Raw genomic sequence first — 10,771 nt, 5'->3', positions numbered from 1 at the left:
ATTATATATATTGTCTGTGTCATGGATAACTTCCAATGGGAATGTCTAGTGTCTTGTCACTCCATGTGTCATTGTCTCCTTGCTCAGAAAAAGCAAGGTGGCATTAATGGGCTGCTGCAAGAAAATGACTGTGGGCTATATGCAGTGCATAATCGGTAAATTGACTCCGAGGAAGGGGTTTAGGCATCTTTCAGCACAATTGTAGTGAGGTCTGGTGGCTTTTACTCAGACAAACAGCTCGGGGATTTCAGCTGGCTTCCCCTTCACCTCCCATTTTGTGCCCCGATGAGGAGCATGGGGCAGACCCACACATCTAAGGAACAGAGAGCACATGCTGGAAGCCCATTTCTTCATCAAGTAGCAGCCTTGTGCATTCTTCCAGGATTTAAGAAAACAACTGGCAGATGTGAATGATTTATTTTTCCACCCTCTTCTGCTGCGGTTTATTTTTTCCTCTTGTTAGCGAGTGCTCAGCTGCTAACACAAACATTTGCTGAAATTCCACCTGCCCACCTGCAGCCCCTCCTTCTCGCTGCTTGCTCGGGCCCTCGTCTTCCTCCGGGAGGGCTGCACCGAGGGGAAACTACATCCCGCTTTCTTAGAGAGAGGAGGAGGAAGGAGAGGGAGGGGCCAGGCCGTGTCTGGGCGCATTGTTCCACGCTTCTCTGCCAAGAAGTAGGTGACTATGAACTCATCCCTTACCCCTCGCAGAAAGTTTGCTCCCTCCCCTGCCCTCCCCTCCCGCCTGCTGTCGCGGCAGGAGGCAGCTCGCAGCCTGGCGCTGGCCCTGGAGTCCCCGCTCCTGCTTAATATTCCGCCTGCTCCGCCGATGTTGTGCTTGGCTCCGGTGGGACCGCAACTCACGGCTTGAAACCGGAGCCAATTTTCTGTCTTAAGTCTCGCAGTGTTTTGACTGGAGGCAGATCCAGTTCAGTCCGATCGGGGCTAGTGGAAACAACTACCTAAGTCTCTGCTGTCTTGTTTCGTTTGGGAGGGAAGAAAGAAGAAAGGAACGCGATCCCGAACTGCTGGGCGCGCTCTCTCTCACACGCACACCCCGCTGCACACACACACACACGCACCGCAGGCACACACAGACGCGCACACACAGACTCGCACACCCGTCGGTGCCGAGCGCTCTGTGCCAACACCGCCGGGAGAGAATGGGAAGCGAGTGAGCGGATCCGTGCCGGTGTGTGAGCGCCGCTGGGGCTGGGGCGGCGGCGGCAGCGGGGCCGCGGGAGCGGGGCGGGCGCGGGGCCGCTGAGGGGGCGGCGTGGGGGCAACGCGCACGAACTCCCGGTGCCGGGGACCCTGTGCCTTTTGTGGAAGAAGGCTCCAGTCTTTTTCCTGCCGTAAAAAGGAAAAGAAAAAAGTATGTCTGCGTAAGATAGATATGCGTATATTTGTGATATATGTGACTACAGAGGTGTGACTGCCGAGGGGAACAGGAGGCGGAACGCGGCGGGGTGGAGGGGTCAGCTGAAGGGGTGGCGGGCGCTCACCGCGCTGCTTCGCTTCCAGGTGCCGGCGCCCGCGATGACCCTGGTGCTGCCCATGCAGCGGCTGGGCCGCCCCATCGCCGCCGAGGGAGCCGCCGACCTCGCCGCCTACCGCGCCCTCTGGGAGCCGCCCTGCTGCGGCCGCCCCGGCCCCGCCGCCCCGCCGCCCCCGACCCCGCCGGCCCCCGGACCCCCCGCCGCAGGTAGGCACCGCGCCCATCCGCCGCGGGGGCCCCGGGCGGACACCCGGCCCCGCAGCGGCGAGGGGACGGAGGTTTGTCCGCGGAGGGGGGCGGCGGCGGGCCCGGGCTGAAGGCGGGGGCTCTCCCGCGGGGCCGCAGGTGCGCGGGGTTCGGCGGGCGCCGTCGCACCCGGCTTCTCAGGCGCGGGGGATGCGCTGCTGAAGGCAGCTGCCCGGCCGCGGGCAGGAGGGAAAGTTTTCCCGAAGCCGAGCGTCCTGAGGACGGCAGCGGTTTCCCGTGGCTGCCTGTTAAACCAGCTGCCCGAGCCGGGGCGCCTGGCGAGCTCTCCGTTAGGTGAGGGTTTGTTTTCGATCGCTGCAAATGTATTGTGAAAATATGCGGTGGAGTTCTCCTGTAGCGCGAAGGGAAATGAAAAGTATTTTGTTTGGAGAACCTCCGGCAAACCGCATGTCATTTGTCATATCTGATTTATTACCCGCAGGATCACATTACAGGGGAATTTCAAATCCTGTAACAACATCCAAGATCACATACTTTAAAAGGAAATATGTGGAAGAAGAGGATTTTCATCCGCCACTCAGCAGCTGTACACATAAAGTATGTTTTCTAATAGTCATTATTTTTACTCTGAGTTTCAGATGCTTGGTAACACTCGATTGACCCATTTCCAGAAGGCTTAAATACTCATCTGAAATTAGGAGAATGATCCAGCTGTTTGCTCAGAACATACAGTTGTCACATTCATTGTTTTATTGTCATCAAATTGCTTAAGAAGCAAAGGTGTTTATAACAACTGTAAATGGAAGTGCCAATAATAACTTTATTATTCAGATTATTTTGTTCTTAGGTAGTTTATATCATGTTCACAGAAACAGCCTCGTGACAGTGTTTGAACAGCAGAAATGAAGAATATAAATAAAAAGGGTCTGTGATTCTCCACTTCATTCAGAACTTTTTTCAGGGGAGAAAAGAGTAATAGGTTCCATGTACCCTCAATGGGTTACAGATCCTCTAGAAAAACAGATTTGGAAAGTGAGTACAAGCTCCTTCAGTATTTAATCCTGTTTATTGAAAAGGTTATAACTCCAAAAGAACAGATTAGTAAATGAAATAATATATTTTTTTTAAATGAAAGCTGTCAAGGGAGGGATTAGTGCAAATATTTCGTAGGTCAGTGAATACATAAATTTAATTTTTTTTTTCTTTTTTAATGGAAGATTTTGTGCTCTCGTTCATCAAGGGCTTAGTCCTGTAGGGAATTGAATACCTGGAGTGATGTGCTTAAGGATAGCTTGTGCCTTGAGACTCCATCCTTACCTTGCTGGATCATCCCTGGCCTGCGGTAGTCCAGTGCTACCCATGTGCTATTGGCAATAGAGAGGACACAATATAATCCGATTAAAGTACATCTTATGGGAGGCAATGGTACCACAAGAGCCCCAGAGACAGAAAGCTAAAGCAGATCAAGATGCAGAGCAAGTTTATATGTCATCTTTACCCACATCACAGAGGCAGCTATCTGAGATGTGAGGAGAACTAGGTGCCTCATCCCTGCCAGGGACACTGGGCAAGGAGCTCTGCTTGGTGGGATCTTGTTTCCCTGGAGGGATTTCCACAGAGGGTAAGCACACAGTAATGCTGAGCTCACTTCCTGAGGACCTTAGAGTAGCCAAAAGAATTTTCAGCTACAAATAGTGTTGGCTGGAAATAAGTACCTGACCAGGAAGTTGAAAAACTGCCCTGCCATCAGTTCCAGAAGGTGTCCTTTCTGCTGCCAGAGCAATGAATAAGTAGCATTGAGGGTGTCGAGAAATGTGTTCTGGTTAGTGAGCGTGTCTCCCACATGTTGCATCACTAGCTAGCTTTTTTCTTGGCTAGAATGTTAGATTTTTGTATCACTGATTATTCTTCCCCTTTGCAAGGAAAGCAGTTACTTATCTCATTCTAACAGCTTAAAAACCAGTTGTAGAGGTCTTGGTAGGATAGACCTGTCCCAGACGTTGTCTTGAAAAGCTGTACCATGTCAGAAACTCTGGGTCACCAGTTTCTTGTGTTCAGCACAAGTATGTTTTCTACTTTGCAACACTGAGCTCCGGGGAAAGAACATCCACCAGATTTATTTGAATTTCTTACCTCTGCTGGCCATTAAAGAAAGAGTTGCGTTCTGAGATTTCTTGTCCCATAGAGGGTATGCTGGTAGGGCTGAGACCCCCTCTCCAGAGGGCTTGTTGGCAAACATTTGTAGTAGAAAGCCTTTGACAACTTGTTCCTACTGGTGGCCCTCCAGGACATATCTCCAGGAGGATAACGGTTCGCAGAATCACCAAATGTTAGGGATTGGAAGGGACCTCGAAAGATCATCCAGTCCAATCCCCCTGCCGGAGCAGGAACACCCAGATGAGGTTTCACAGGAATGTGTCCAGGTGGGTTTTGAATGTCTCCAGAGAAGGAGACTCCACAACCCCCCTGGGCAGCCTGTTTCAGTGTCTGTTACCCTCACTGAGAAGAAGTTTATTTTCAAATTTAAGTGGAACCTCCTGTGTTCCAGTTTGTACCCATTGCCCCTTGTCCTATCATTGGTTGTCATTGAGAAGAGCCTGGCTCCATCCTCATGACACTCACCCTTTACATATTTCTAAACATAAATGAGGTCATCCCTCAGTCTTCTCTTTTCCAAGCTAAAGAGCCCCAGCTCCCTCAGCCTTTCCTCATAAGGGAGATGCTCCACTCCCTTCATCATCTTTGTTGTCCTGCACTGGACTCTCTCCAGCAGTTCCCTGTCCTTCTGGAACTGAGGGGCCCAGAACTGGACACAATATTCCAGATGCGGTCTCACCAGTTCAAGGCTTACTGGCTTGCTCCAGGCTTTTACAGCTTCACGGACTGTTGCTGCAGTAGGTATAAAGGACGCAAATTAACCTGTAGGCTTAATATAATTTGAAGTGACTCATATATTGTAGAAAATGACGCTCTCCGACAAAGGACAGCTTCAGCTGTGAACTCACATGAAAACACAGCCAATTTTTGTTTTTACGAGGCGCTGTGCTGCTTCTAAACCCTGTAGACAGGACCAGGCTGTGGAAAGAGCTAGAGGGCTGAGGAGAGCTGAATGGATGTGAAAAGCAGCTGTGCTTTAAGCTCTTTCAGTCCTCATAGCTACGACTTCCACTCTGCAAAAATGCTGTAACCATGTGGGAAAGGGAAGAATGATCAAGCCACAGATGGGGGGGATTTAGAGCAGTCTCGCTTTGTGCTGTGCTGCTTTCCTCCTACGCAAACCAAATTCTTACTAAAAATGAAAATTAGTTAATGGTGCTTACAGTAGCATGCCTTCCCCCCCTCTCTTATTTTGATTCCCAGGGTAGCGATTACAGGGCAGAATCCGGGGCCTCCCGAGGGCAGTAACCTGCTTGTGCTGCCAGTGCTGAGAAAGGGAGTCCTGGAAGGACCATGGAAGGGAGAACAAATCTGTGGGCGTCGAGCCAGGATTTCTGCAAATCCCTATCCTCTCTGCATTTCCTGACCTTGTCCCTGCCTATCTGCGTTCCCACCAGTCCTGGAGAGCGCAGGGTGTAGTACACAGGCCAACAGCTGCTCTCCATATGCTGTGATGCTTTGGGATGGCTTTCTCCCTGCCTTCTTCCCCCCATGCGCTTCTGTACACGAGAACAGTATAAGGGACCTTGGCAAATGGAGACCTCCTCGCCGGAGGACCTCTTCAGCTGGCAGTGGATGAAGTTCTCCAATACTTGCTGTGTGAGGCAATGGCTGCTGGTTATGTCTTGGAAACCTTGAGACTGTAGGGGAGAGACCTTCACTTGGCTTCAGAGCTTTGGGGGGGATGATGGAATTAGGTCCATTTACATCAAAAAGTCCTCAGTCATCACTGGAGTAAAACTGCACAACCATTTGAGTTTTAAACACAAGTGCAAATAAAGAGCCAGGTGTGAGGATCTGGATTTCCCTCTCCCATGCTGGATTTGTGCCCTGTGATTGCCTCTGTGTTGTAACACTCAGCTACTTACCTCCTAAACCTGAGTCTATTTTGTGGCTGAGAAAAAGCAGGTTCCCAAGACAGCTTTAGGCACCTCTCAGGAAGAGAATGAGAAAGGTAGTAGCACAGGGGGATTACTTTTCTTAATTTTCTCTCTCCTTGCCTGGAACTAAAGTGCCTGCCTTCAGCTCTATGTCTTTTGTCTTTTGCATTTTCAGACAATCTCCGTGTTTGAGGAGCGGGCCCATATTCTTTACATGTCTTTGGAAAAGCTGAAATTTATTGATGATCCTGAAGTCTACCTGCGGAGATCTGTCCTCATCAACAATCTAATGAAGAGAATCCACGGAGAAATCATCATGCAGAATAACTGGTGCTTCTCCGCCTGCTCCTTTGGTGGCACCTCGCCACAAGAGTGGTTTGTGCCTCAGGACTGCCCATACAGAAAACGCCTTCGGATGGCGAAGGAGGAGTATGAGAAGCTCCACACGTGCTGCTTCTATCAAGAGTGTGGCAGTCACTATTTAAATCTACCTTACTCTGTTAATGCTAGCACAGAAAATACTTCCTCCTCTTCCTCCTCCTCCCCCATTTCTTTGCCAAGCTGTTCCCAGCAGGTGGATTATGACATTGGCAGTGCCCCTTCTTACAGGAGTGATGACCATATCCCTGCTAATGAAATATTCATCGCTAATGCCAGGTCTCACGGTCATCAGGAAAAAGCAAAATTTAATGACGAGAACGGAGGTAATGAACCTGAGCAAGAGAGCGTCGTCCTAAACTGTGAACCTGTAAGAGGCATCCATGTTCTTGAATGTAAAGGCAAATGTTGTGACTATTTTGAGACTGGATGTAATGACAAGAACAACATAAGTGAACCTTGGAAAAAGTCCTTAAGGAAAAAGGAGTCTTTACCAAGTAATAAAACATGCTGCAGCAAAGGAAGTAAAATATGAGGCATCTTTCTTGCTCTGTTGAAGCATGCGCAGCACGTCCATTTGTCTATCAAGATAATTTTTATTTTGAATGGATTTTTTATAGTTTTCTACAAATGATACAATCATGCCACAAACACTATGTGTGGTTTAAATGACTGGAGAGCAGATTGTGTAAGCATCTCTGTGATCTGCATCAGCGGGCTATTTATAAATACGGAGACTTCGTAAAGAATGCAGTTGTGTTAATGCTTAGCACTATAGTCTGTACAGCTATGGTGTAGCTTTCGTTACTGAAAATACCAATCAGCCAGATGGGGAAAACATATCGTTTTATATATCCCCGCCCCCAAGAAGTCTGCCATTAATTAAGAAGAACCTCTGTTATGTTTACCAAGGAATTAGAAGTCTGGTAAGCAAATTGATGCTACCAGCAAGGGTGATGTGCTCCCTGTAACTCAGTATTTGCTCTGACAAAGGACCGTCTTCATGGACTGGGAATAAACTATCCTTACATTTTGTACTGACACTTACGAATTCCTGGATTCAGCGTCTTGCTCAACTGACAAAATAGGACATAGCATAAAGAAATAACCTGTTTCTGGGATCTTAATAAGAAACCCAACATGCAGCTCAAGTACTTGCACGTTTTCACCTTGGCTGTAGTAACTGATGAGGCTTGTTGCTATACAGGGCAGGTTTTTTTTTTTGGTGCCTTACATTTTGTCTTAATTTTTGCCAGTGTGAAAATTAAGTATAAATCAGTGATACAGCAGGGATTTAACCTAAACAGAGAAAAAAAAAACACAAACCACAGGGTGGATCAATATTATTAGGAACCTTTAACCTTTGAAGTACTGAGTTCAACTTCCTATTCAAACATCTCTGTTCTTCCTTTTTGATGCTCAATTGCTTTTTGATTTGCCATCCTTAGGAAGGGATTTAAGAAACAATAGAGAGCTGTCTCTTGTAAACAAGCATTCGATGCTTGAGTGTTTCTATGGCAACTGTCTGTTGCTGGGGCTCTTTTTTTTCCTTCTTCGTATAATGAAGTTCATGAACCAGTGGCATGTTTTATACTTTATTCTGTTTCACATAATTTCTCTCTTTTAGATTGCAAAAGCATGCGGGAGTTTTCTATGACTTTTGCTGTTGATTTAAAAAAGACAAGAAAGCAAAAAGCACAACGTTAATTGATAATGTGGTGATAAACATGATTTTATCTGAATGAATGTAAGGGGTTTAATTTTAAAAAAGAACATTTTGGAGAAATGAGCTGAGATTTCAGTGGCTAAGGACAACATTTAGTCATCCCTAGGTAGACCATTTGCAAAAGTGTGCAGTTTAAATGCCCAGAAGACATTAGTCGGCTTGGACTGAGTATTGAGTCTTAGATCCACCAAATTAATTAGTTCCCACAGTCCCCATAACAACTGGCAGGATATGCTTGGCAAAATAGCCACATCCAAGCCATGCCTGACTCATAATAGCTGCCTGTTTCCCCAGCAGCCTGCATCCAAGTGACATCTTCTCCACTTGGTTCTTGTCCAAAGGCTGACATTCACCTCTGTGCCTGGGGAGCGGCCAGCTCAGTGCAGGGCACGGGGTCCCCGGGGGATACGCCGCCCTGGGCTGTCCCCGGTTTGATGCTCTGGGTCAGAGACCTCCTGCTCTGGGTCTCCCAGGTTCAGCCTGAGTCCTCCCGGGCCATGGTTATTTTGGGTAGCATGTACAATCACATTTGCAAACTGGGTGGTTTTCGTGACTAAGGCACCACCCCCCCCGCCAGCCAAAGTGACCACAGAGATAATATCTAGGATGTAAATCAATGATAACCTTTATGTAGTCAGGCGAGTTGGAACTGACAAGTTTGTAAGGGTTATCATTGTGAAGAACGACAAAGGAAGTATAAATCCCACCTGATTTCTCCAAGAAAGAAGCTTTTTTTATTAATAAAAATAATATTAAATATAGATCTCATTCATACAGTGTATGAGTAGGATCATCATTTAGACATTTGTCCACAAGGACCAATTTTTTAAAAAATCTGATTTTTCTTGTGTTACACCCAGATAGTCTAGTAATGTCTGCTCTTTTCCAATATTTGATAAACACTTGATGTTTTAAGCTTAAATATTAGATGCTTGTATACTAATGTGTTGTTGTAGTAAAGTGAAATTTCCTTGACATATATTTATTAAAATGACCAAAATTCATTTTAATTTTACATTTCCAATGGCTGCTGGGTCCTTTCCCCCATGTTCCCCTCTCTCACCCGTGGAAATGCCATTTAATCAAACTGCTCCCTGCTGAAGAGGTCACGTTGCAGTTGACTGCGCACCTCAAGGTGGGTCCTGGATGTAGCTCAGCCTTCTCACAAGCCTTTAGGACAGTCTGAAGGTGCACTGAGGAGCAACAGACTTCTCTGTGGGTTTGCACGGACAGCCAAGGGTAATGCCAGGCCAGATGCTGCCAAGGCCACAGATCAGCAAATCCCTTGGTGGGGGATGAAAGCTTTTTGACCCTAAGGGGCTGCTTTGCCTTCAGGAGCAAGCCCGCACATATAACCCGTTGCAGAATCTTCTGGGTTGAGTTTGCACCTGCTGAAGTGGTGGGTCAGCAGAACTCTGTCTACTCTGGCCTCTCCAACAGCTTCTTCAATTCCAGGGACACCTAGAGATGAACCTATTACAGCTCTGGGCTGTCTTATTGAGTGTCATCAGAGTATGTAAGGGGTGAATTGTCGTCTGATGAAGGCTGGCCTAAGGATAAGTGGTGTTCTATGCCTTTCTCTGGACCCTGCCTCACAAAATAATAGCAAATACTGAAAGTAGATATAATGGACTCAGGAGTACACTGAGTTCTGTTTGCTTCAGAGGAGACAGAGATGTTACATGTTAGAAAAGAGAGTTGGAAACACCCTTGTCCAGTTGCCAGGAATGTAATAGACCTCAATAGGCTAGCTTGAATGGATCTCATGCTTTACATTTGGTTTGATTTATGGCATGTGAGAGTATAGACCTGATAGGCCCTTACCCCGTTGCGCACTCCAGTACTAAGGACATTTTGCTAGTATCACATATTTTTGAGAAATAGTTATTTTTCCAGGATTATACTCCTGTCTTTTATCTGTATGTCTCATGCATACCTGCTAAATGAATGCTCCTGAACTTGATCTTGACCCACCTGCCTGGAAGAACTGGGCAGAAGAGCTTCTCATTAGGGAGATTGTTTTATTCCCTATCATAAGATATTTCTCTCCTAGAGTGCAAAACTATAAGATACTGTGCCTTTCACCAGGTTCGTAATGGTACTTCAATAATACATGGAAAACAGCAACAGAAAAAGATGTTACTGTTGTCAGGTCTATTTTACTGTCACTAAGAACAGGAGTGTCATTTTACCTTCAGGATTGCTTTCCACCAGGTAATGCTTTTCCCTTGGAAAGGCATAGTTCATTTGCATTGGAAAAATTATGTTCCTTTTTAAAAACATGCAGCATAATATCAATGTGCTTCATATATACTTCTGGTAAAATTTTACTGTTTTTACTGGATTAGCTAATCTGTTGAAACAGCCTAATGCGGTTACTTAAGCATCCCCTGCACTCCAATAGCCTCAGCTAGCACCAATTTGCAATGCCAGCATAGCAGCCAACTCTGCAGAGAAAACAAACACAGGGTGAGACACGGGAATGAAGTGCTTCTTTCAGTCCTGAAGCTGTTACACCCAAAAGCAAAGTTGCGGTAAGGAGATATTTTTCACATTTCATCTTCTTGCGTGCCCTTCATCCTCTTTTTACTGTCGTTTTGGTGGAGGCCACGATACACTGCTCGGGCGGTGCACTGGGTGCCACCACCCTTTGGGTTTGCACAGGGGGAGCGTGGAGCTGGCTCAGAGGTGCTGTGTGATCTGTAGTGGAATGTCAGCAAACTAAGCAGGCTACAGTGCCTCTTGCTGCTTTGTGGCCTTCTGGAGGCCTGGGCCAGGTGTGACCCACCCAGATAAATGGCCTTTCCAGCTGCTCATAGCTCAGATTGCCACTTTGGTAGGAATCTGGTGATTAAAGGGCTCTGGCTGAAGCAGAGACATGAAGGTGACTTCTAGCCCACGTTTGACTCGTGCCCTTTCATTGCC

At 47.0% G+C, this 10,771-nt stretch overlaps 1 protein-coding gene across 3 annotated transcripts; it reads left to right on the top strand.

Annotated features, from left to right (window-relative positions):
• The first annotated feature begins 599 nt into the window (after positions 1-599).
• Positions 600-8,856, top strand: SERTAD4 (SERTA domain containing 4). 3 transcript variants are annotated; one of them, XM_071806018.1, is made up of 4 exons: positions 600-675; positions 1,525-1,705; positions 2,187-2,302; positions 5,918-8,856. In XM_071806018.1, the coding sequence occupies exons 2-4, from the start codon at positions 1,540-1,542 to the stop codon at positions 6,653-6,655; spliced, it is 1,020 nt and encodes a 339-aa protein (XP_071662119.1). In that variant the 5' UTR covers positions 600-675; positions 1,525-1,539; the 3' UTR covers positions 6,656-8,856. The 3 variants fall into 3 exon arrangements, with proteins under 3 accessions (XP_071662119.1, XP_065691824.1, XP_065691825.1); XM_065835752.2 differs by lacking the exon at positions 600-675 and adding an exon at positions 685-1,192; XM_065835753.2 differs by lacking the exon at positions 600-675 and adding an exon at positions 1,273-1,375.
• Positions 8,857-10,771: the final 1,915 nt, after the last annotated feature.

Source organism: Patagioenas fasciata, chromosome 3 (assembly GCF_037038585.1).
Source record: "Patagioenas fasciata isolate bPatFas1 chromosome 3, bPatFas1.hap1, whole genome shotgun sequence".
In the NCBI taxonomy this organism is placed as follows: domain Eukaryota; kingdom Metazoa; phylum Chordata; class Aves; order Columbiformes; family Columbidae; genus Patagioenas; species Patagioenas fasciata.
Note: the sequence above shows the minus strand (reverse complement) of the source record. Positions and strands in the feature narration are given on the sequence as shown.

Coding starts and splice junctions, on each gene's coding strand:
- SERTAD4 (XM_071806018.1), top strand. CDS start 1,540: ATGACCCTGGTGCTGCCCATGCAGCGGCTGGGCCGCCCCATCGCCGCC. Junction 1,706..2,186: donor CCCCGGACCCCCCGCCGCAG/GTAGGCACCGCG, acceptor TATTACCCGCAG/GATCACATTACAGGGGAATT. Junction 2,303..5,917: donor TCAGCAGCTGTACACATAAA/GTATGTTTTCTA, acceptor TTGCATTTTCAG/ACAATCTCCGTGTTTGAGGA.